Raw genomic sequence first — 27,572 nt, forward strand, 5'->3', positions numbered from 1 at the left:
TGCTTGTCCTTGTTGTAACAACGACACGGTATCCCTTCGATTGGTTCATGCTTCCAAACAATGTTACTTGGGTCACAGACGTTTCCTTCCACCGAAGCACAAATACAGAAGGGATAAAAAGTCGTTTGATGGTCGAACTGATTATAGGGATCCCCCTAGATTGTTAACGGGGCAAGAAAGTTATGAGCAAGCACGAGACCTAGAAGACATTATTCTTAGTGCGGATATGAGCAAGAGAACCAAGATATATCATGAAACGCGGGGAGACAATTGGAACAAACTTAGCATTTTCTTCCGTCTACCTTATTGGAAATCGCTATTATTGAGACATAATTTGGATGTGATGCATATTGAGAAAAATATCTGTGATAGCGTGTTGGGAACAATAATGAATGTGAAAGAGAAGACTAAGGATGGTCCTAAAGCTCGTAAAGACTTAGAACTCTTAGGCATAAAATCATGGTTACATCCTATAAATGATGAAGGAGTTGTTCATTATCCAGAAGCGCCTTTCACTTTGACATCCGAAAATAAAATACGTCTTTGTAACTTCTTGAAAGATCTCAAGTTGCCTGATGGGTTTTGCTCAAATATCGGGGGTTGTGTAAATTTGGAAGAGAAAAAACTTTCGGGATTAAAGAGTCATGATTGTCACATTTTGTTGGAATATCTAATTCCTTTAGCAACTCGTGGATTGCTTCCAGAGTATGTGTATGATGCGTTAGTAAATTTGTCTCGTTTCTTTCGGTTGTTGTGCTTCAAAGAGTTGATTCAAGAGGACCTGGAACAATTGTACATGGATATTACATTGACACTTTGCAAATTTGAAATGATTTTTCCGCCGTCAATCTTCGACATCATGATGCATCTCCCGGTTCACTTGTCATTTGAGGCTTTGCTTGGAGGACCTGTTCAGTATCGATGGATGTATCCCTTTGAACATTACATGGGTACAATGAAAAGATATTTGCGGAATAATAACCACCCCGAAGCCTCTATAAGCGAGAGCTATCTTGTTAACGAAAGTATTAGTTTATGTGCCAGGTATATGGAGGAACAAGATCAAGAAATGCACAACCTGAAATCTCGGGGATTTCAATATTTGCATCATTGGAAGACCTATCCAACGGAAAAGTATACAACTTGGATTATATCGATCGAGTGACAGCTCATTCTTACATTTTGAAAAATTGTCCCGAAGCAGAACCTTTTTACATGTAAGTTTCAAAGTTGCTGTTACTAATTAGCATTAAAGAGTGTTACTAATTAGCATTCGATCTATTTGCAGAGATTATAACAACGAGTCCAGTGGAGAAACGTTTGCCGCATATTTCAAGCATCGAGTGAGTAAATTACAAACCATATATCCTAACTCTTCTTATTCATATTAACAACTACATTTCGGATACATATATAGGTCGCCCATTTAGCAGAAATTAACGACATATCAAGAGACCTCAAGATCTTAGGAGAAGGTCCAAGTATGTACTCGTCTATGTATGTCTGGTGTAAAGTAAACGGATTCAAATTCTGTACAGAAAAACACGACGAAGGTTTGACAACTCAAAATAGTGGGGTGGTTGTTGAGGGGTACAACGGATCTGAAACTATGTCATACTACGGAGTTTTGACGGATATAATCGAATTACAATACTATTCTCACAAACGAGTTGTTTTATTCAAGTGTAAGTGGTTTGATACACACTCGGGGGAACTAGGAGTGAAAGTGGATAAATATGGCTTCGTAAGTGTAAATGTAAACCGAATTTTGAAAACCCAAAGTCAAGACCCGTATATATTGGCGAGTCAAGCAAAACAAGTATTCTACTCCCCTGATATGTCAGCCCGACCCGGTTGGAAGATTGTGACAAAAATAAAACCGCGGTTTACAAACATATAGTTGAGATTAATTAATTAGGTAGATTTAATTATGTTTTTAACTTTATATTCATTTTTATTACTACTTTATTTCAATTATTCACTCATTTTTATTAATGGTGTGAAATAAGAATGTCTGAAGGTCCTAAAACAACTTGGAAGAGTATGAGGAAGACACCCAAGAAATTGGATAAGAGTTACCAAAACCTACTTGCCCAATCCGAGTCGTTAAAGCGACGAGGATCGTCTTCTAGAGACCAACCACCGATTCCTGTGGTCCCGATAGCTACTGCGCCTCCCCGAACATACGAGACTGAAGACGATGATGACCTCGCAGAGTTTATAGAGAGCACATTCGCTGATAACCTGCCTAGCGATTAGGCTGAAGACGAGGGTCTTGAGGAGCCTATCGAGGAGCAGGATGACGAGGAGGAGCACGGGACCACTCCCGACCCATCATCGACAGGTATTTCGTTTACAAATTAGTTAGTGTTTCAATTTATTGACATATTTAATTAAGATTTTGATAATTTTGAAGAATCTTCTGCCCGCAAGAGACGGGGGAAGAACAAGAATATAGCGCTGTCTAAGAGGCTAGCGGGGACGAGGATCCCTCTAACGTTTAGAGAGAAGGATGGGAGGCCAGGCGGTACAGACGTGGGAAGGACACGGTGGTCTAGACATGTGGGGTCGATTATCCGGGACCCCGCAGCCGTCTCACACCGTCTTCTCAAGTGGAAGGCTTTAAGTGCAGACCAATTGGATTCACTGTGGACTGCTATCAAGGTTAATAATTATTACTTGATTATACATTACGTCATTAAATAATTATTTTTCACATTTGGATGTTATTTTTTTCAGGATCCGTTCGAAGCGACTAATGGTGACATTGAGTATTTTCGAACGACGGGGTTGGGACACGCCAATCAGATATGGGATAGATGGCGGTCGGATTTGAACAAGAATTATATCCGCGTCCACCACGGAGACGAGGCGGCGGTACTGGCTAATCCTCCACCGGACTACGATCGAGATGATTGGGAGTTTGTGTGTCGCAACCATTTCTTCACAGAAACGTTTAAGGTACGGTTTCATAATTTAAATAAGAGTTGATATTAATTAATCTAACTTCATTTGTTATTTCAAATACAGAGACACAGTTCTACAAATATGAAGAACCGGAAGAATCTGAAATTCCCGCATCGAATGGGAAGTAGACCGTTTGCACAAATTGAAGACGAGTTGGTAAGTTCATTATTTGTAATAACTTAATATAAAGATTGTTATTAATTATATAAATCATTTATTTCAACAGGCGATTGAAATGGGACGGCCACCGTCTGTAATTGAAGTATTCAAGAGGACCCGTACACCAAAACCGACACAAGAAAACCCAACACCCGTCCCGGACGAACACGTGCAAGAGAAAATTGTAAGTGAATTGAATATGCCTAGTTTTTTATTATAGAAATGATATTTTATTTGAATTGTGCAGGCTGGGATGGAAGAGGTTGTTAGTAACGAACCGGGAATATCGGATTTTGAATTGACGGAGAGGGTGTTCGGACAACAAAAACACGGGGTAGTGTTCGGAATGGGATCAGGCGTCCGGCCCACACACTTTCGTGAGGATCGTCGTAGTGGAAACAGTTCACAGCGAAACAATGAGCGATTGTTAGAAGAGAATCAAATAATGAAGCTCAAGCTGGAGGAACTGGAGAAGAGAGATGAAGAAAGAAGGCGCAAAATAGAAGAATTGCAATCAGAAAAGCAAGAAATTGTGGAAAGAATGGAGAGGGAGAAGTTAGAGATTACCGAAAAATGGAGAGGGAGAAGTCAGAGATGAACGCAAGAATGGAGAGAATCGAATTATATATGAGGCAACAACCACCTCCTCCCCCCACAAGCTAAGGTTGTTTCGATTCAAAACATGTTTTCATTATAGGTTGAATTTATAACAGATTGTTCGGATTAATATTAGTTTGCATGGTTTCGAATTTTGTAATGTTCATGATCAATTAATGTGATCGTTTAATGTATGCTGCATTTCTTTTATCATTAATATATTGGTTTGGCTGAACAGGTTTTGGTTAGGTTTTGGTTGCGACCAAAATAATCCGCACATTTTTAAAAATTTAGGGGAAAAAACCGAAAGTAATATTGAAATCTCTCGGTTTTTCTCTTTTTGGAAAAAACGAGAGATATTAGAAAACTCTCGGTTTTTAGCCAAAGAGAAAACCGAGAGTTATATGACAAACCCTCGGTTTTCCTCTTCGGGTAAAACCGAAAGTTTTGTAAAGAACTCTCGGTTTTCCTATTCGGGTAAAAACCGAGAGTTTTAATATAACTTTCGGTTTTCTAGAAAAGGAGAAAACCGAGAGTTATTTGAAAACTCTCGGTTTTTACCCGAAGAGGAAAACCGAGAGTTATTTACAAAACTTTCGGTTTTACCCGAAGAGGAAAACCGAAAGTTTTGTAAATAACTCTCGGTTTTCCCACATAGAGAAAAACCGAAAGTTCTTTGCAAAACTCTCGGTTTTTCCACATAGAGAAAAACCGAAAGTTATTTGTAAAAAGAGGAAAACCGAAAGTTCTTTATAAAACCCTCGGTTTTTCCACAAAAGAGGAAAACCGAAAGGTCTTTGTAAAACCCTCGGTTTTTCCACAAAGAGAAAAACCGAAAGGTCTTGTAAAACCCTCGGTTTTTCCGCAAAGAGGAAAACCCGAAAGTTTTCATATAACTCTCGGTTTTTCTGTTTATGGAAGTCCCGAGAGAGTCAATACCGAGGGATGGCGAGGGTAACTAAAACCTTCGGTAAGGTGTCTTCACCGAAAGTTATAGGGTCAAAACCGAGAGTTTTAACTCTCGGTTTTGACCCCTTTTTCACCAGTGTTATTTTTAATTATATAAAACAATAAAAATATTAAGGAATTAAGGGTTATTTATTCCACTTCACCCATTCTTCTATTTTCTTCTCCACGTTTTCACATTCCTCTTTTTGTGGAATTTCAACCTACTCTAATTGATCTAGCACTATCTAAATTCCTATTCTCTTTTGCGCATTATTTACATTCCCTATTATTTTCTAGCGCCTTCACCTTACTCGTACATTTGAAGAAGATTTTTGCATTGCTTCTGGCTCCCTAGTACATTTGAAGAAGATTTCTGCATTGTAAGTATAGTACTCCTTGGTACATTTGAAGAAGATTTCTGCATTGTAAGTATAGTATTTTTGTTTTATCGGCCAGATCCTCCATCTTGTAGATAATGATTATTTGTAAGTTTGTAAAGATGCATTTATTAAGTTGTGTTATGGTGTATTAATAGAAGCATGAAAGAAATTTGGTCATTGAATATAATTAACTTTATTTATGAATTTTAGGTTATCAAAATGTGGTTGTCATTGATATAAATTTGAAAAAACTAATGAATGTTCTAAATTCATTTCCTCATTTTTCTCCATGATTTTATTTAAGTGATAGTGATCTCTTTTGGAACAAGGACGTCCAAGACATTTAAGACAATGACAAATAGATGGAACAATAAAATTTCTTTGAGGGAAATGTACAGCTCCACATTAGCATGTTAGTATGAATTCTCTCTTCCAATTAATTTATCAAATTTAATTTATATCAATTTATTTAATATAGGAAATATTTTACTTAGTTCTTGCTTGTTAAAATAGAGTAAAAAAGTGTAATTTGTATTTGAATCTTTTATAGGTCGGGAGAAGGAAGAAAATTGATGAAGAAAAGGAAGAGGGAGAAGGAAGAAAATGAAGAAGAAAAGGAAGAGGGAGAAGGAAGAAAGAAAATGAAGAAGAAAAGGAAGAGGGAGAAGGAAGAAAGAGAAGGAAGAAAGAAAATGAAGAAGAAAAGGAAGATGGAGAAGGAAGAAAAGGAAGTGAAGTTATTTCAAATTTTGAAATTTGATCATTTTTATTGATATAATAATGTTTATTTTGTATGACTTTAAATAATATATAATTATATTTTGATGTAATTATATTTGTATATAATTATATTTTTAGGTAATATTATAATATAAAAATGAAGTGTTAATTATATAATATTATTTTGAATGATTTTTATTATTGTCAATTGACTATTAACTACACTTATAACTATCACTATCAGCTATTTTTAAACTCTAATTAGGAATTAAAGACAATTATTTGTGGTAAAAATATCGCATTTATATATAGCCACTATTAACTGCGGTTTTTAAACCGCAATTAGAAACTATTACTTGCGGTAAAAATCCCGCCTTTATAAGTAAACAATTTACTACGGTTTTAGGAACCGCAGTTAGAGACTATTAACTGCGGTCTTATAAACCGCAGTTAGAGATTATTAACTGCGGTTTTATAAACCGCAGTTAAAAGCTAGTATCTGCGGTAAATTTACCGCCCTTAATTGTCAAAATCTCTTTAACGGCGGAATTATTAACGGCGGTTGACTACGGTAATTTTACCGCCGTAATTGTCTTTTAGCAGCGGTAAATTATACAATAACGGCGGTAAAAACCGCCCTTAAATGTTACTTTTTTACTAGTAGTTGTTTTATCTACTACAGAATCTGAGTATGTAGCTGTCATTAAAGCTTTTAAGGAAGCAATTTGGCTTAGGGCTGTTTTGTCTGAAATTGATTTTCTTGACAAAAATGTGGTTGTGTTTTCTAATAGTCAATCTGCTATTCAACTGTGTAAAAATTCTATTTTTCATGATATAACTAAACACATTGATGTTAGGTTTCATTACATTCGGGATATTGTTGAAAAGGGCATTGTTAAGTTAGAGAAAATTTCTTCAGAATTTAATCCTGATGATATGGGTACTAAGTGTTTACCTGCTGAAAAATTTATTTCATGTCAACGGATTTTAAACTTTGACTTAGGAAAAACTCTTTAAGATTCGTTCTTTCTTTGTGGACATGGCATGCTTTGTATTTTCCCTTCAATCTTTGTGATTTTCCCATGTTTTGTGCTCTTGCGTTTAATCTTTGTGATTTTCGCATGCTTTGTGCTCTTGTATTTGATCTTTGTGATTTTTGCATGCTTTGTGCTATTGCGTTAGATCTTTGTGGTTTTCCCATGCTTTGTGCTCATGTGTTTGATCTTTGTGGTTTTACATGTTTGTGCTCTTGCATTTAATCTTTGTAATTTTCGAATGTTTTGTGCTCTTGCGTTTGATCTTTGTGATTTTCGTATGCTTTGTGCTCTTGCCCCTGGTCTTTGTGACACGAGTTTACCTTGGATATTCTCTTTGTAGTCTCGGTGGTAATAAATTGGTGATGATGTGTCTTGTGATTCCGTGATTGTGTTTTGCACTGTTTTAGGCCAAAGGTGGAGATTGTTGGGTATTGGTTGACCCAACATTGTGGCCCAATCTCTAGTAACTTGCTTACTGAACTTGACCTAATAATATAAATAGATACTACTCTCTTGGTGGGAGACAGAGGTCAAGCTCCTTTGTGGTGTTTGAAGACTAGAGAAAGGGTTGTCGTCTTTGGTGAGGTAGTGGTGCAACAGAATTGATAAACAAGAGGAACTGAGTCAAACTTCAATCGCATTCACACCCAACACATTTAATAAAAAATCGTTTAAGCACAACGATGAAAGCATGACATGAAAAAAGTTATGTACACATTGATTACATTAGAATAATTAATTGACTCGAAGATCTTCAAGAAGGGCAACAATATCTCCACACGAATCCATAGGTTTTTCGGATCTAATCTCCAACATCGTCATGATAATGACATTATGAATAATTCTTAACGGCTTGAACATCTTATATAATTAGATATCATGTAAAACACACTTTATATTAAGTTGCATTACAACAATAAACGTGTAAATCACATTTTACATTAAAAATTTTACAAAATCAAACGTGTAAAGAACATTTTATATTAATCTATTTTACAACAACAAACGTGTAAATCGCGCTTTACATTAAGTTGTTTCACATCGGCAAACGTGTAAAGCACGCTTTATATTAAGTTGTTTTATAGTAGCTTAATGTAAAGCTTTTACACATTTGTTGTTTTACATCAACTATCGTGTAAAGTGCGTTTTACATTAAGATGCTTTACAACAACAAACATGTAAAACACGATTTACATTAAGATGTTTTACACAATTAATAAAATACGTTACCTCCCATCATTATCGTTGACGTCGTTGTTTATTTCCTGAATATTAACAAAACATAACATTGTTAGTTCTCCAAACAAAACATAACATTTTAAACCAACAAAACAGAACTTTTATAGTTCTCAAAAACGTAAAGCGTACCATTTTCGAGAGAAACGAAGCTTGTTTCATGAAAAAAATCGTGAAGTTTCGACAATCTAATAAGCTTGTTTTAGACAAAGAAATTATGAATGGTCTAGAGAGAGAAATCGTAAATCATAATAAAATGGTGAAATTGGAAGAGATGATAACCGATGATGTGAAACGATATGGCAAATGAAGTGACGAAGTGAGAAAAAATAATTTGAGATACTAACGGAACGAAGAATGACGGAACAAGGAAATGAACGAGTTAGGGATGACTGATGAGTTACGGATTTTTTTTAAAATTAATACAATTTTAATAATATAATATTTAGAATGATTTTGATTGGTTGAAAAAAGAATGTAGAAATTTGAGAAGAGAAGATCCGGACTAATTACATTTCTCTACCATGTTAAAAACTTGCAATAACTTAGATTAGAGCTACAATAATTAAGCCACAATAAATTAGTACATATAAAACATTACTCAAACTTTTAATTTTTTAAAATATTTGTTGTAGATAAATATTTAAATTAATTAAACTTTTATTTTTTAAATATGTATTCTTGAAATTAAATTATTTTAAGATTTTATAAATTATTTCAATTTTACAAAAATAATATGACTTTATATTTATAGATTATATTTTAAAAATGGTTAATAAAATATATAAAAATGGGAAAGAAAGACATAAAAAGAGAAAAACAAATACCATATACCACATATAAAAAAAAGTTAATGAATATGAAAGTTTAAAAAAAATATTAACTCTCCATAGATTATATGCATCGAGCAAATACAATTATTGAAAACATCACCAATTTATTTTTATCAAATAATTCATCAAAGAGATAATAAAAATAATAACTCAACAATTCAAACAAATCATATATCTTGTTTCTTGTTTCGATCCAAAATTCACAACACAAGAACTGACTTTACTAAAAAAAAAAAAAAATACTCAAAATTGTTACTTAATCAAATAAACGAATTAGTGTAATTAATTTTATAATTATATTTTTTAATCTTAGTTAATAAAATTTATTTTTAATATATTTACCCTAATTCCAATGTTTTCAAATAGAGCTAATTATATTTGCCCTAATCATTTTATTTTTTTAATTAACAGTCCATTCACCACTCCCTGTTCTTCCATAGCAACCTCTCTCTCACACACACACACACACTCCCCAGGCCCTTTCTTTTTCTTCTTCTTTCCTGCGATCGCCGTTGTTCTTTTTCCGCTGCACCCTACACTTCTCGCCTCAGCCGCTCCAGTTCCGGCCGCCGACGACGAGCTGGCTAGGTACTTTGGCAGAACAGTCCCAGCTCTCAAGTTTCTATTTTTACATGGTTCTTCCTCCACTTGTTCTTCATCCATCCTTTTGTTCTCGAGGCACTTGGTATCGCAAGTGGTATTGATTCCATGGCCAGCAGAAAGCAAATTTGTTGGTGGGTTGCAAAGTCTGTCCGACCACCCGAACCCAGAGCTATCGTGTTTCTTGCAAAAGGGGTTCTCAGGAATAACGGACGAAACCGTTGGGAGAATAGTGCATGCTATTTGGTTGAAGTATTCTAATACTTTAAACACATTTCATATGAATACATTGATCAACATGTATTCAAGATTTGGGAGTATCAAAATTGCTCAGTACTTGTTCGATGAAATGCCTGAGAGAAATGAAGCTTCTTGGAATACAATGATGTCTGGATTTGTTAGAGTTGGTTTCTATACAGAGGCTGTGAATTTGTTCAGGAAAATGCTAGATCATGACATCCAAATTAGTGGGTATGTCATAGCCAGTCTGATGACTGCGTGCAGTAGATCAGAATGTATGCGCTTTGAAGGACTTCAAATTCATGGCTTTCTAATCAAAGTTGGGTTGTTATGTGATGTATTTGCAAGCACTGCGTTATTAAACTTTTATGGTAATTATGGGTTGGCTTTTCATGCTAATCAACTCTTTGCCGAGATGCCAGAAAGAAATGTTGTTTCCTGGACTTCATTAATGGTTGCATATTCAAACAATGGAGATCCCTTAAATGTTATAAATATATTTAAATGTATGAGACATGAAGGGGTTGCTTGTAATCAGAATACTTTCACTACTGTTATCAGTACTTGTGCCTCTGTTGATGATGAGTTATTGGGTCATCAAGTGCTTGGGGATGTTGTTAAGCATGGTCTCGAGACTAATACTTCGGTTGCAAATTCTGTCATTTCAATGTTAGGAAGTTTTGGTAATGTAGAAGAGGCTAGCTCTGTATTTGCTCGCATGATCGAGCAAGATACAATTTCATGGAACTCTATTCTCACAGCATATACACATAACCAGATGTGTGAACAGGCATTTCGATATTTCAACTCTATGCGACTTGCTAGCTATGAAATAGATGCAGTCACGATTTCCACTTTGCTATCAATTAGTGGCAGTGCAACTAATTTGAAGTGGGGGAAAGGGATTCATGGGCTGGCTGTCAAACACGGTCTAGATTTAGATCTTTATATGTGTAACACTCTCCTCACAATGTATGGCGGAGCTGGAAGAATTGAAGATGCTGAAATATTGTTTAAAGGAATGAAAGATAAGGATTTGATATCGTGGAACTCTATGATGGCAAATTATGTGCAGGATGGGAAATGCTCGGAAGCATTGGAGTTGTTTTTCGAACTGTTTAAGAGTCGTGGAATTGCTAACTTTGTGTCTTTTACAGTCGCATTGGCTGCATGCTCAAGCCCTGAATTCTCTGCAGAGGCAAGGATTGTCCATGCACTAGTGATCATGTCTGGCTTCAATGATTTGGTTATTGGAAATGCATTAGTTACTATGTATGGGAAGTGTGGTGTAATGTCGGAAGCTAAAAAGGTATTCGAAAGAATGTCCGAGCATGACTTGGTTTCTTGGAATGCGTTTATTGGAGGTCATGTTGAAAATGAAGATTCGGATCAAGCCATTGAATATTTTAACTTGATGAGAAATGGAAATACACTTCCTAACTATATTACCATGATTAATCTTCTCGGTTCTTGCTCGTCTGCCAATGGAAACATGATTCATGGGCACATCATCCGGGCTGGATTTGGATCGGATGAGTATGTGAAGAATTCGCTTTTAACAATGTATGCTAAGTGTGGCGATTTGAATTCTAGTAACCGTTTATTTGATGGTTTGTCGAAGAATAGCCAAGTAACGTGGAATGCGATGATTTCTGCAAATGTTCATGGTGGGAAGGGTGAAGAGGCGCTAAAACTTTTTACTAGAATGCAAAGAGATGGAATAGAGGTTGATCAATTCGGGTTTTCTGCAACAATTGGGGCTTCAGCAGATCTCGCTGTTCAAGAAGAAGGTCAGCAGCTCCATTCTCTAGCGATTAAACTCGGATTCGACTCGTTTCCACATGTTAATAATGCAATAATGGATATGTATGCAAAATGTGGCGAAATGGACGATGTAATGAAGCTGGTGCCTGAACCAAACATGAGATCTCTACTATCCTGGAATATTCTGATATCAGCTTTCTCTCGAAATGGGTATTTCGATAAAGCTCGGGAAACTTTTCATGATATGCTGAATTTGGGATTGAAACCGGGGCATGTCACGTTTGTTTCGCTTCTATCTGCCTGTAGTCATGCAGGTTTAGTTGATGAAGGACTTGAATATTTTAATTCCATGACGGAAGAATTTGGGGTGCCAGCTGGAATCGAGCATTGCGTTTGTATAGTCGATCTTCTTGGACGATCAGGAAGGCTGTTTGAGGCCGAAGCTTTCATTGATAAGATGCCTGTCCGACCAAACCATTTTGTTTGGCGAAGTCTATTGGCTTCGTGTAGAATCCACGGAAATCTTGAGCTTGGAGAAAAAACTGCCAAACGTCTTATAAATTCGAATCCTTCTGATGATTCTGCGTACGTACTATATTCAAACGCGTGCGCGGTTTCTGGTAAGTGGGATAATGTTGAGAATTTGAGGTGTGAAATGGATTTGAACAATATTAAGAAACAGCCTGCCTGCAGTTGGGTAAAGTTGGGAAGGGAGATCGTCACATTTGGAATGGGAGACAAGTCTCATCCACAAATTGATAGAATAAACGCTAAATTAAGAGATACTAGGAAGATGATTAAGGAAGCCGGGCATGTAGCTGATACTAGTTTTGCTTTGCATGATACGGACGAAGAACAGAAGGAACACAATCTATGGAACCATAGTGAAAGGCTGGCTCTTGGGTTTGGGCTGCTAAATACCCCCGATGGTTCTAAAATCAAGATTTTCAAGAATCTTCGCGTTTGTGGGGATTGTCACTCTGTTTTCAAGTTTGTCAGCAAAATTGCTCGGAGGGAAATCATTCTTAGGGACCCATATCGTTTCCACCATTTTATCGGAGGCCAATGCTCATGTAGGGACTATTGGTGAAAGAGTTTACCAAGATCCATCAACTGGTAAAATTTAGATACTCAATTTTCTATGCTTTGAGACAATTTCGTGAGCTAAAACTCGAGAATCATTGTCATATTGAAAATTTGGGATCATTCTGATTTGAAAATTAGGCATTTTGAAGCTAATTTATTAAGTTTCCATATAGCTTAATTTTGTAGCAATATTGTATCTGTTTGTTATTCATAAAGCATTATCTGGTGATAGATGATCTACACCATTTCTAACTTATTGCTTTCTCTTCTATAGGTGGATTAGTGTGAACAGAGACAAAGTCAACCTTTTTGAAGGATATAATAAGCTTTCACCAGATAATTCAATTCTCTTCTTGACATTGACATTATCTCCCTGTTTACTGTATAGAATCTTACTCATTTTCTATTTAGGTTGACTTTGACTTAGATATAAAAAAATAGATGTAAGATGATTTACAGAACGATCAATGCATTTATTTATTATCAAGTGGTTATAAAATAAAAGGAAAGAAGATTGGATCTTTATGTGTATATATATGTTGGTTTACCCCCAATCTGTTCCCATCTCCATCTCTTGTTTAATTCTACACTTTTCCTTGTATTTGTATAATGGAGGATGAGCTTTATAAGGCTGCAGCTTCAGGTAACACTAATTTGTTCAGAGAAATATTGGGAAGAAATGGAAACCAACATCTTCTCGACGTGTGCAAGTTCGGTTATTTTGGTTGTAGCATCCTCCATGTGGCTGCAAATAACGGGAGTATCGATATCGTGAAAGAGATTCTTCAAAGAAATCCGGGTCTTTCAGATGCATTAGATTCAAGAAACTGGTCATCCCTTCACCTAGCCTTGGTTAAAGGTGATATTGAAATGTCAAATGAGTTGCTATCTTGTAACCGATATGTAGCTCGGTTCAAGACTTCCAATGGCGATACCATTCTACACCTTTGTCTAAAGCATGGTCAACTGGAGTCCATGAAGCTACTCATGAATAAAATCAATGACACTGAATTCGCGAATCTAACCGATGCTGAAGGCAGCACTGTTCTGCATCTAGCCGTAATGCTTAACAATCCTGAGGTTTGTTGTATTTCTCTACTTTCGCATTTATTTGAAAATGAAAGTTTTTTTTTAACCAATAACTTTCCAGGCTGTGGCGTATTTGATTGAAAAAAAAAGAGTGAATATAAACGCCGTGAATACAACTGGGAACACGCCACTAGACATCGCATTACAGTGCGAAGATTACACAAAACTAAGAGATGCTATTATACGATATCTAAAGCAAAACGGGGCTAGGACTAGCAAGCTTATAAATCAAGAACGGTGGCTAGGAGAGAAGAGGGGAGTTCTAATGGTGGTGGCATCGCTCATAGCAACAATGGCGTTTCAAGCAGGGGTTAGCCCACCAGGTGGAGCCTGGCAAGACAACACGTTTCCACATAGAGCGGGAGAAGCAGTTATGGCGTATAACTATCCTGACTCGTACCCTTATTTTCTTCGGTTTAACACTATTGGATTTATTGGTTCGTTGAGCACAATCTTGTTGCTACTTACGGGGTTGCCTTCAGGGAAGAGACATGTAACGAAGCTTCTGGTGGTGATCATGTGGGTGACTATTTCGGCGATGACAGTTACTTATGCTTTCTCGATTACGGTTGTTACACCGAAAGTACAAAGGTCTTCGCTTACTTATACTATTGTTGTTGGAGTGTTGGTTTGGGCAAGTGTGATGGCGCTACTTGTACTTTGGCATGCAGTTCATTTTGTCTTAGAAATGGAGAAGCCGAAGGTATGTATTAACATACTAGGTTATAGTAGAATACTAGAACACCGAAAGGAGAAACTTCTTTCAGTTCAACAATCGGTTTGAAGAGGAGGCCTGAAACTCGATTTGTCTTTGATTTGTTTTCTTTTATTTTATTTTTATGCTTGTATTTGATGCTTATAACTCTTTATTACAATGTATAAATGCAATTTGCAGCCAAAAAAAAATTTGTTTATTGCTCGGTAGATTCGGGGTAGAGTGATCATGTCCGATTTTGTTGCTATGGGCATGCTGGATTCTCATTTTTCAGGTTAATGGTAGTTGTCCATTTTTTTTTCTTCGATTTGTATTGATTGGACGGCGTGGAATGTAGATCTAGGTAAGGGGTTGATGTTTCGGGTAGATTGAAACAATTATGCTCACCTTGTATCGGGTAGATTGAAACGATTATGCTCACCTTGTATCGGGTAGTCATGTGATGTTTGGTTCTATGGAGTTACTGCAGAATTTAATTTCTTGGAATTTATGTATAAGGGGTTTTTTTCATCTTTTGTTTGACTTATTGTTTATAGGTCAAATTGGACTACAAGTATGTTTCTCAAATGAGTTTTGAAATTTGGTTTATGTTCAACAATGTTTAGATGTTCTTTCAAAGAGTATTTTGGTTCATCCCATATTTATGTTTTTCTTAAGAGATTTTTAGTTATTTTATTAAAAAAAATGCCCAAAAAGTGAATTATTTCATTGATTAGGTTGGGCAAAACAAAGATTTGCCTCAACAATAAACGAAAATAAATAAGACAATTATTCAAAGTTACATGATTTCACAAAGTTTAATACAATTTTATGTTTGGTTTTCAGTCTCACAACTTGGAAAAAAATTCCAAGGGAAATGAAGCTCCTTAAATACAGTTTAATGACTTAAAAAATTATTAGCTAAAGAAAATTTAGTGACACTTTCAATAAAATAAATATTTAAGATATATTTCAATGTTTCTATCTGAAAATACTAAGTAGCTAAGAATTTGAGTAAAAGAAAATTAATATTTTCTCGAGTCTATTTCAAGCCAACAAGAAGAATTTGGGTTGATATATTAAACTGTTTTATTTATCTAAAAGATTTGAATGATGATAAATTGATAATTTGAAGAAATTGTATATTTTGTGAAGATAAAATAAATTTATAAATTGGAGAGAATAAAATAATATTTATAATTAAACAATATTACAAAAATATTTGTTTACCTGTGTTTAAATTATAATTAAAATATGCACATAAATCTTGATTTGTATTTATGAAAGAAAAAGTAAAGGTTGTAGTAAAAAATTAGTAACAATTTAAAATTTGAATATTTTAATTTAACTATATTTTCATAATTAATTTTAGACTTATAAAGTTTTCATTTTGAATTCATATTCTACATTGAATTATATAAAGGAGTCAAATGAGTTCTACTTGAATTTGGCTCGATTATACAACGAGTCGAAATCGAGCATGTTCAAACTCGAACTTCACCGATTACTCGTGACTAGTTCGATCCATAGTTGGGAGGAATCAATTACATTAAATGAAAAAATTATTTCAAATTTGAGCCTTATTCAGTTGAGTTATGAAAAATGATAATTAATTGACAGTAATTTTAATAAATTGATAATAATTTTTGATAAAAAAATTTAAAAAGTATTGATTTATAAATAAAATAAAATTAATAATTTAAAATAAAAAATATTTTAATATTTTAATTAATAAATAATTTAATTTGATAATTAAAATAGTTTTTAGTTTTTTTAATTTAAATAATCCAAAACCAACCAGCAATGTGGAGATGGATATGACCCACTTGCAACTTATAAGTCAATAAGAATTGAAATATAATAAATTATTTTATTCTGATCACCCCTTTTTATTGATGACCCCTTTTAAAAAAACCTATATTATTTGGTTCGTTGACTTCCAAATTCCAATTAAAGAAAACTGTTTGGAGGTTTGACATTACTTAATTTAATATATATTCTTAATTTAATTTAAAAATTAAAAATTCTCTAAAAAAAATCAAAATTAAATAAAAAGAGTTGAGACTTAAAATATTGAATATACATTTGATTTTCCTTCTAAACATTTGGTTAAAGAGAAAATGGCCATCACAATATAATATTAGGTTAACAATTTTTTTTAGAAGTTAACTCTTATTGGAAACTACTTAAAATCTTTACTTTAGTGAATTAAAAAAAAATTGTTTCATAAAAGAATTGAAAAAAAAAAAACATATAAATATAATTATTGAAAGTGAAGGAGTCTTTCTAAATAAACAATCCAAAATTATTATATTTTCTCTAACAATATTCCAATGTTACAACTAAATAGATTAAATAGAAATTTAGAATGTTTAGGTTTAAATTCTAATTATCTTCTAAATTCCTGAAAATCAGCCAATCGATAATAACATTTGTATTGGGCTTAAGATACATACATATTTTTTTAGATTTCAATTGTGAAAACTTGAATTTATCACCTTTAGAATGAGTTTCACAAATTATACTAAATTGGTGGTATATCACATTTTTTTACTTAATATTGTTATTAATATATATATATATATATATTAACAAATACACTTAAATATTTTCACAAAAGAATAATTTGAAATTATAATAAAATATTAAAAAAAAATAAGAATTTTATTTTTTAGTTTGTTTTGAACCTGTGATGATGAGAATTCCCTTAAAATAGTTTCACCATCTCTCGTTTGTGTTGTGGTTGAGAGTTTTTTTTGGTCAGTGGCTGATTCTCATGATTGAAACCTGCAATTATTTAGCACCGAAAAATTAATACATAACGAACTAAACAAAATATCTGAATCACAATCACCAAATTTTAGCAGAAAAATATTAAGTAAAAAATTCACGAAAATAAAAAAAATGTTAATTAAAAAATTCACGAAAATAAAGAATGACTTTTAAAATTATATAGTGAGAAATGATGAAATGATCAGTGAAAATGAATTAGAGTAAGTAGATATGAATTAACTTATTAAACACAGTATTTTTATTATTTTTTATTTTAATGTCATGTTTTATCGTTATGCTTAAATATTTTTTTTTTTTTAATATAAACGGATTTTTTTTTTTAAAAAGAGAAAAATATGGTAAGAAAATACCTAGCAGAATTTAAAAATTAAAATAAATTATGAATTCATTAATTCAAATGTGATTAATCAATTTATCTAACTATTAATATATATTGTCTTTTCAATATATTAACATTTATCTTTATGTTACAATAACAATTAACAATATATATTAAATGTATTCAATATTTGTTAATTATTTCATTCAAAGTATTAATATAAATTAAATAAATAAAAAAGTTATATTTATTTATATTCTATTAAATTTCATCAATAATTCTTAAATTTGATGTTAATTTTGTTTAATTTATTTATCAAAATTTTGTTTTTATTTAATTAATAAAATTAATTTAATCAATATTTTCTAATGTTTATGGTGGCTTTAGATTATTGTTAATCTTTCTTACCATTTTAATGATAACTAGCATTTATCCCGTGCATTTGCACGAATAATAATAATATAAAAAATCGTGAAAAAAATATTACGGTAAAATTTTTATGGGCGGGTCAACCCACAATCCGATCCAAGTATCCATTTACTCTCACATATATCTAAATTAACCACAGCTCTCGACCCGACAATCCGGACACTTTAAAAATTAAGCATCATTATATATATATATAATGATTAGTTAGTTAAAAAGTTAAAGTTATATTGTTAAAATGTTACGCGTTTATCAAATTTTGGGTTGAAATTAAAATATAAAGTGTTATTAGCCTAGTTGTTTAAAAGGTTGTATTTGTTTTTGTTAGGTTGCAAGTTCGAACCATACCTCTAGCATTTTTAATTTTATTTTTAACCGTTTTAAGTTTATGGGCGGGTCAACTCACAATCCGACCCAAGTATTCATTTACTCTCACATATATCCAAATTAACCACAGCTCTCGACCCGGCAATCCGGACACTTTAAAAATTAAGCATCATTATATATATATATATAGATAGATTTATATATATAGAGATTGTACATGATATGCTTTCAAAATAACTCATTTCTCTTCATTTGATATGATGTTGTCTCCATGTTTACAATTTAAAATATGGGCACGTAGACTTTGCTATAAAAAGGATAATATTATAATTTAAATAATGATTAACTAATGAAATTATTTGTTCCCTGTCTCTGAGGTATAGTTAGTTATAAAATAAAAGGAAATAAGACAGAATTTTTTGTATATATTTATGTTGGTTAATTAACTAGCAAATTGCAATCTCAATATTTTCTTTCGATCAACACATAATGGATCAGGAGCAAGAGCTATATGATGCTGCTACCTCAGGGAACACTGATTTGTTCATAGAAATATTGGGGAGGTACCGGAATCATCGTATTCTCGAAGTGTGCAAGTTCGGGTATTTTGGTTGTAGCATTCTCCATGTGGCGGCTAGCAATGGACATATCAATGTTGTGAACATAATTCTCCAAAGAAATCCAGATCTTTCAAGTGCATTAGATTCAAGGAACTGGTCATCCCTTCATTTATCGTCGGTTAAAGGTCGCATTGATATATCAAATGTGTTACTAACACAAAATCCATATGTGGCTCGGGTCAAGACTTCCGAAGGCGATACCATTTTACACCTTTGTCTAAAGCATCAACAATTAGAATCTCTGCGAGTATTAATGAACCGTATCAAAGAAATTGAATTTGCAAATCTAACCGATGCCGAAGGCAACAACATTATGCATCTAGCTGTTATACTTAAGTATCCAGAGGTAATTAATTTGTTATAACCCTTTGAATATATTCTAATGAAGTTAATTAACATTTCTATTTTATTTTCGGTTTTATTTGAACTAGGTTGAAGCTCTTATTTGGATGAGTTTAATTTATAGTTAAACAATGTTAATTATGAATTATATTATATTACAAATTATCAATAGTTAGATTATTGGTGATGAAGTTGACAATGATAAAAATATACATGCTGGATGAGAAGTTCTAATTTACTAATATTTATATTAAACTTCTTACAAACATATATTCAATATATAGATCAATAATGATATGTGATATATTATATGAACCTTTTAAAAAAATGATATTTGATAAAATATAACACATTACAAAGTTGTAAATATCTATTTGCTCTTTATAACTATTAAATTGCTTTGTGTCACCAATGAAAAAAATGCTTTAATCCAACCCTAAAGTCATCCTTTGGTAAAAAATGGAGTTAAACTCTAGCCCAATGCAACAATTCCCTTGTCTTCTCTAGTCCCCGCTCGAAAGTGAACCGAAACAAAAAAAAAAAAATAGGTTTGCGATGGCCTTTGAACAAACTTTGTCGATGTGCCGACCTTCTATAATTTGGAGAGCCCCACATACCTTTTCTACTTTGATTTTCATTTAAAATGAAGTTTGAGTACTATTTGAATGGTTTTGAATTGTATTTTGGATCAAATTTGTAGGCTTTGACATACATGTTTGAAAGAAATAGAGTAAAAGTAAATGCCATGAATGCAATTGGCAACACGCCATTGGACATCGCATTACAATTAGAAGAACGTACCGATATAAGAGATAATATGATAGAAATTCTCAAGCAAAACGGAGCAAGGAGTAGCAAGAATGTCAATCAAGATAAATGGCTAAGTGAGAAGAGAAATGTGCTCATAGTATTGGCATCTCTAACAGCAACAATGACGTTTCAAGCTGGGGTCAACCCGCCCGGTGGCACTTGGCAAGACAGCTCGGTTGAACACAAAGCAGGAGAATCTATTATGGCCTATTACTATCCGGGCGTGTACACACACTTCCTTGCGTCCAACACTACCGCATTGATGGGGTCGTTGATCACGGTTTTATTACTACTTATGGGTCTGCCTTCGGGAAAAGGAATTGTAATCAAACTTTCGGTGACAATCATGTGGATTGCCATTTTGTCAGTGATTTTCACTTATACCGTGTCTATTACAATGACGACACCAAAAAGACATCGAACAGCTCTTTTCAAGAGTATTACCGTTGGAGGAATAACTTTGGGGTGTGGGATGGGACTCTTTAAAATGTGGCATGTCCTTGTCAACTTAAAGGAGTTTATATATAGGAAATTGGAACGTCTTGGAATAATATAGCCACATCGACCAAAGCAAAATCGTCGGGTTTAATTTAAAAGAATAGGAGAAATGGAAAACACGAAAATAAACTAATAAATTTGTTCTATATCTTAAACTCACATGTTATATTCTTTTCATATTTGCTTATGATTATGTTTGATTTTTGTACTACTGAAATTTTCAATTATCTTATCCTAACATTATTTTCCTCTTTTATAGTTTTTATAGTTGGAAAGAAGCTCATGTGTATATTGAAGGCATTGTGTATATAGGGTTTTCATCATTTTTAGTTTTACCTAAAATTAGGATCCTAATTAAATGTTGATGCATGTATCACGAACATTTTGGCATTGAACTTCAATATTTTGTTTAAATGATATATCTATATTATAATAATAAGAATCATGTAAATAAAACGATAAAAATATAAAATACGTAAATAAAAAAAATTATAAATTAAAAAGTCAACAAATATGAAAATAAAAAAGTAATACATACACGCCAAAAAAATGATAGAACTGGTAAAATAAATATTATTTTTTTTTTAGAAATAACAGAAGTTGCATCTTAAATGATATAATATGTAAAAATTTGTTAAATTTCATCGATTTTTTTTTTCTTATTTTTATAATTTTAATAATAAAAGATAAATTTTAAAGATTGATTAAATCGGGGTATTCATGAATCGATTCGATTAATGTGTTCATTTGTTACCTTTACACTTATAACCTTTATACCCCATATAAAAACAAAATCATGGATTCACCCTTATTTGGTAACGTCCATATGTTGTGATCATCCTGTTAGATTTTTTAATTTCTGCGGAGAGTGAACTGGGACACGAATAAACTTACCTTTTTTTCATTCTAGATTAGATTAGTTTGAAAAACTCCTGCGTGCAAGCTTGACACTATTATCTTAAGGAGAATTTCATCATAACCGTTTATATTATATATGTAAAATATAATATTTTGATCTTCTAACTAAAATAATTAAGTTATAAATAAATAGTATGATTATAATTTAATATAAGTTTAATTATATTTTATTTTTGTTTTTCTTAGTGTGAGGAAGGAGAGAAAATGCAAATATCATCTTTTCCATTCAATTTTATATGCACAATTTCATCTCTCTTGAACTTTATGTATAAAACTTTTGTATGGCTCTAAATCTAGTTTAGGTTGAAATAACATGACCGTCGGGCAGTGAAGTCATTTCTAGAAAAAAAAAAATTAAAATATATATATATATATAAAAACATTTATTATAGCTATAATATATATATATATATATATATATTCTTAGAAATAACATAATTTTATTTATTTAAATAAAATAAAAATAAATAAAAACTCGAACTTTTATTAGCTTATTACCTAACCCAATACCCTATATAGAAATACCACGTAGGGATGGTAACGGGTATCTTACCCACTGGGTAGTTAAGTACTCATCCCTAAACCCGATTTAGATTTTATTATCTGACCCTGAACTCGAACCCAACGGGTATCTCTACTTTTATCTTAATTCTCTATTCGTCGGTACCCGATAACCCGATTACAAAAACTAATTATGAGAATATAAAGTTTGAGAAAAAATTAATAATTTAAAATTAGTAATATCAAAATATTAAAAATACAAAAAGATTAAATATGAATAATGATGAAAATATTTAATATTTTGATATTAAAGTAAGTTAAAATCAAGATTTATGTAAAGAATATTTTTTGCTAATATAAAAAATTTAAAGATGATATTTGAAGTGGAGTGTGAATTAGACTGACTTAGATAATATATTTATGAGACATTTGTAATGATGAAAATTTTGAAGAGACATTTATAATGATGAAAATTTTGAAAAGTAATATTAAGTTTTAATAATAAAAAATATACTTTTAATATTAATAAAATCGGGTATCGGATTTGGGTTTCGTAGAATCCCCATCCCAACTCCGTACCCGACTGAGTACCTTCTCCTTCTCCCCCTTCCCATGCTCGATATCGGCCCCAAACCTGATTTAAAATACCTGAATCTGACCGTCAAGTACCTACGAGTATCGGGCACACGGGTACCCATTGTCATCCCTAATATCACGGGCGAGACCCATCTTTTACTCTTTATTTATGCTCACATTATGTTTGTTTCGAAATTAGGGATGATTTTTATTTTTGAATATTTAGAAATATATTTTTGTATTAATTATGTTTTTAAATTAATATATCCATTCTCCATTGTAATAAATTTATTTTATAAGGATGCCTACATTTATTATTTTATAGTAATCAATTCATTTTATGGGAATATTGAGAAGGCTTAATTAATTATCAGAATATATGATAAATAAATATTTTAACTGTATATTAACTTATATAAGTTTTTACCATTTAATTAGAATATTCTTTTAAACAAAAACATTTTATCATTCACCTCTATCAAAATGCAATTTATTTGTATTTGTTTTAACAATCAAAGCGATAGCCGTATAATAATTGAATTTTAAACCATCAGACTTGGTAGTTCAGTGGCAAGAGACTTGGATTAAGTGGTAGTTAAACCACTTGAGGTTTGAGGTTCGATTCATATTGAAAGCATTTAATTAATTTGTGAATTTGTGTTGAGTTCACATTTCAATCAAAACGTTTTCAACATGTCTCGAACTTGAGACCTTATTTCAAGTCTCTTGTTGGTGCACTATTGATTCTCGTTTTGAAATATATTTTTTTATTGAAATAAATAGCGGTAACCTTTTAAATGAGTTTAAAAACTTTAAAACGTTTAGAATGAATTAGTTTTTCAATTATATTTATTTATCTTTGTCAATAGTTAAAGTATGAATATCTTTATCAATAGTTAAAGTGGAATTTGTGATTCTTACAAGAATCAACATTTCACGAATTTAAGACCTTATTTTTAACAATTTGATCTATGCACTAATTTTGTTTTGACACATTTTACAGTAACAAATAAATACAATATTTTAAATGAGTGCATCTTTGATTATGTATAATCTTTTAAATGAGTGCACCATTGATTATGTTTTCACACATTTTATAGTAACAAAATATTTTAAATGAGCTATTACGATTTTAGTCTGAATTTTATCTGATTCCATTGTATTTACCACATTATTATCAACATTAAAATGACAAAATTTTGTATAATGTGTTTTATAGTAAGATTTTCCATACTTGTTGATACATTTCACATATATGTCGCATATTATTACTTTAAGACAATTTTACATATTAATGCATTAAGACAATTTTGTGACCCGATCCTAATGAAAGTTCATTATTTGATAACATATATTTAAAAGATTATAAATTTGAGGATTAATCTAATTAGAATATATATAATATAAATATAGTTTGTCCAAATCAAGAATATGTCAAAATGATTAGATTATTTTGATAATATAAATTCAAATAATACAATAAACTAATAATATTTTTGAATCAATAAGTATATTCTCATATAATTTTTTTCCTTAAAAAATTAATATAATTATGAAATTTTAATTAATCATTAAAGAATAATTTTGAGTTGCAGTATTTGTAAACAAAATTTTGAGTGACAAAAATGAAAGAAAGAATGACATATATATAAAAGGACAATTATCCAATTTGTGGATATACCTAAATGAGAAAATGGTCATCGTAGAAAATTATCGATATTTTTAGTATATAACAAAAAATAATATATGATAAATATCAAAAATATATATTTTGAGTATACAGAAAAATTATAAGGTATGCATGATACCAATAATGAAATAAAAAAAATATATACATTATTATACTTCTAAATAATTAAATTTTAATTTAATTTTCAGAATTACATTCACTTACTTAATGTCTTTTCAGCCCAATCAAATAATCAATCAATCTTAACCCAAAAAAAAAATAAATTTAAATTGATTTGAAGCTTAACTCTAAAAGTATATATTTTTTCCCTCACCTTAATATATTTATGACTTCACTAAATCTATTCAAAATTAATTTAACTATAGAAATTTAATCTTTTAAAATTAAATCAAAACATAATAAAACTTTAGGACTAGTAGGTATAAACCGTATAATACAGACACCTTCCCGAAATTAGGATATCGTTAATATTCAGTATGATCTCTATGTTACTTATATCATATCGAGATTTTAATATACCGAAATAACGGTACCTATCTCCAAATCCAATTTTTATTTTACTATCCGATTTTGAACCCGGCGAGTATCTCTATTAATATCAAATCCCGATTCGGCGGGTACCCGATTTCGACGGGTAACTCATTACCCGATTAAATATTTATAAGATTTTAGATTGTGAAAAATAAGAAATATAATTTTAAAATTAATGATTTCAAAATAAAAAAAATTACTTGCCAATAATTATGTTGTAGTGGTTGAATAATATATAATAACATTGTTGTTATTAGAAATGAAGAAAAGATTACAGAAAATAAATGTTGAAAAAATTAGAAAGAATAATAAAAAAAACTAGAGAGAATGAATAATGTTGAAGATGAAGAATAAGTAGAGTGAAATAATTTTTTGTTATTAAAAAAAATGTAAAGATGAATAATTGATAAATATTTTTGCTGGTATGGGTAATAATATAATAAATGATATATATTTATTGTAATCCTTAAGAATTTGAAAAGCACCTCATTAATAAAAAAAAATAATAATTAATATACATTTATATTAATATAGTCGAGTATTTGGTTTCGGGTCTGAGTTTGACACACTCTCTATCCCCGACCCAGAACCCGAACCAGATTAGATAACATTTTACCGTTTCCATCCCCGACCCCGATTTAAAATATCTGACCTCGACCATCGGGTACCCTCAGGTATCGGGTATACGGGTACCCATTGCGATCCATAAAAAAAAGTTTTGAAACTATTAAAAAATAAATTAATTCTCATTCAATTCAAATAAGTGTTATTAATTAGTAAATAATACAAGATAACGTCTACAAAGTTAAAATAAATAATTGATGATCTAGATAACAAATTGCATAAACAATTTACGAAAGTAAAACTCCAACGGAAAAGATCCAATGATCATGCGATTTATTGAGGATTACTCTAAAACTGAGCTCATTTGAGTTCTTGAACGATGATTATTGAAGTAGAACAAGCCAAATGAACTAATGAAACAATGTTAGAAAAATCTCTACATAATATTCTAAGCGGCAATTAAAGTTATCCTTAGCCAGAGTGTTAGTAAACGCCGTCGGAAAATGCCATGCCAAGTGAAAATGGATCATCCACATTTATGGCCGAACAAGTGAGAAATCTATAAAAATTATAGGAGAATACTATAAGATGTTGTTTTTGGCACAATTAGAATCCCACATCGGAAGATGATGGGAGTGAAAGAAGTTTCTTAGTATATAAAAGAAACTATATTCATAATTAGCAGAAATCCCACATCGGAAGATGATGGGAGTTGGGGAAGTTTCTTAGTGTATAAAAGAAACTCTCCCCTCTTTGGTTTATTGCACCCAAATTTGTATCTCTTCTTCCTTATTAATTGATAGCCTTAGTGCTCGGAGACGTAGGCAACATTTTGGCCGAACTCCGTTATCAAATTCTGTTAGTGTTCTTTCGTTTGATTTTTCTTCTTTTGTGTTTCTGTCAGGGTTTTTCCCTAACAAGTGGTATCAGAGCCAAAGGTTCGTCCTTGGCATGGTGGAGTCTTCAAAAGGGGCGTCAACTCCTTCGTCATCCTGGACGAGGACACCGATGTCGAATTTGAAGTTTGCGGTGGAGATCTTTGATGGAACTGGGCATTTCGGCATGTGGCAAGGTGAGGTTTTAGATTGTCTTTTTCAGCAGGGTCTAGATGTTGCTATTGAGGTCGGAAAACCAGATGGTATAGAAGAAAAAGAGTGGAGTATCATGAATCGGTTGGCGTGCGGAACAATTCGGTCGTGCCTGTCCAGAGAGCAGAAGTATGCTGTGAAGAATGAAACTTCTGCACAGAAACTGTGGCAAGAATTGGAGGACAAGTTTCTGAAGAAGAGTGGTCAGAATAAGCTCCTTATGAAGAAGCGACTGTTCCGGTTTGAATACCAATCAGGTACTATGATGAATGAGCATATAACTAAGTTTAATCAGTTAGTAGCGGATTTGTTAAACCTTGACGTTAGGTTTGAGGATGAAGATTTGGCTTTGATGTTGCTATCGTCCCTTCCTGATGAATTTGAACACTTAGAAACAACGTTACTTCATGGGAAGAGAAATGTTTCTCTTGATACTGTAAGTTCTGCTTTATATAGTCATGAATTGAGAAAGCAGGATAAAATGATAAGCAAAGTAGGTACAGCAGATGAAGCATTGATGGTCAGGGGCCGTCAGCAGAGCAAATCAAAAGGGAAAGGAAGAAGATCTGAAAGTAGAGTTGCCAAAGATGAATGTGCTTTCTGTCGTGAGAAAGGACATTAGAAGATTAACTGCCCAAAGTTGAATAAGAAATAGAAAGATTCTGAAGATGCGAATGTTGCAGAAAACAAAGGTGATGCAGATTCAGAATACTCTTTATCGATGTCACACACAACAACACATCCTGATACGTGGATATTGGACTCAGCCTGCACTTATCATATGACACCAGTTCGAAAGTGGTTCTTTGACTTTAAGGAGCTAGATGGTGGAGTTGTTTACATGGGAGATGCTAATACATGTAAAATAAAGGGGATAGGTTCAATCAAGCTGAGGAATGATGACGGATCCACTAGAATTATTAGAGATGTTCGGTACATACCGAATATGAAAAAGAATCTCATTTCTTTGGGGGCCTTGGAGTCGAAAGGTCTACATGTGAAATTGGAAAATGGAGTTCTTAGGGTAATATCTGGAGCGCTAGTGATGTTGAAAGCTATCAGGAAGAGTAATAATTTGTATTACTATCAAGGTAGTACAGTTAATGGGACATCATGTGTATCAACTTCCGAGAGCAGTAAGGAATTAGAGGCAACAAAGTTATGGCATATGCGATTGGGGCACGCTGGTGAGAAATCTATGCAAACTCTTGTCAAGCAA

General features: G+C 32.3%; 3 protein-coding genes across 3 annotated transcripts; all 3 read left to right on the top strand.

Moving 5' to 3' along the window:
* Positions 1 to 9,323: 9,323 nt before the first annotated feature.
* On the top strand, positions 9,324 to 13,007 carry LOC124941506 (pentatricopeptide repeat-containing protein At3g24000, mitochondrial). The gene is made up of 2 exons (XM_047481847.1): positions 9,324 to 12,597; positions 12,842 to 13,007. The coding sequence occupies exon 1, from the start codon at positions 9,758 to 9,760 to the stop codon at positions 12,569 to 12,571; it is 2,814 nt and encodes a 937-aa protein (XP_047337803.1). The 5' UTR covers positions 9,324 to 9,757; the 3' UTR covers positions 12,572 to 12,597; positions 12,842 to 13,007.
* Positions 13,008 to 13,039: 32 nt separating this feature from the next.
* LOC124941507 (ankyrin repeat-containing protein ITN1-like) lies at positions 13,040 to 14,582 on the top strand. Its single transcript, XM_047481848.1, has 2 exons — positions 13,040 to 13,647; positions 13,718 to 14,582. The coding sequence occupies exons 1-2, from the start codon at positions 13,177 to 13,179 to the stop codon at positions 14,438 to 14,440; spliced, it is 1,194 nt and encodes a 397-aa protein (XP_047337804.1). The 5' UTR covers positions 13,040 to 13,176; the 3' UTR covers positions 14,441 to 14,582.
* Positions 14,583 to 18,704: 4,122 nt separating this feature from the next.
* On the top strand, positions 18,705 to 20,543 carry LOC124943212 (ankyrin repeat-containing protein ITN1-like). The gene is made up of 2 exons (XM_047483758.1): positions 18,705 to 19,181; positions 19,878 to 20,543. Exons 1-2 carry the CDS (start codon positions 18,705 to 18,707, stop codon positions 20,541 to 20,543), a joined length of 1,143 nt encoding a protein of 380 aa, XP_047339714.1.
* Positions 20,544 to 27,572: the final 7,029 nt, after the last annotated feature.

This window comes from Impatiens glandulifera, chromosome 6 (genome assembly GCF_907164915.1).
Source record: "Impatiens glandulifera chromosome 6, dImpGla2.1, whole genome shotgun sequence".
Lineage (NCBI taxonomy): Eukaryota > Viridiplantae > Streptophyta > Magnoliopsida > Ericales > Balsaminaceae > Impatiens > Impatiens glandulifera.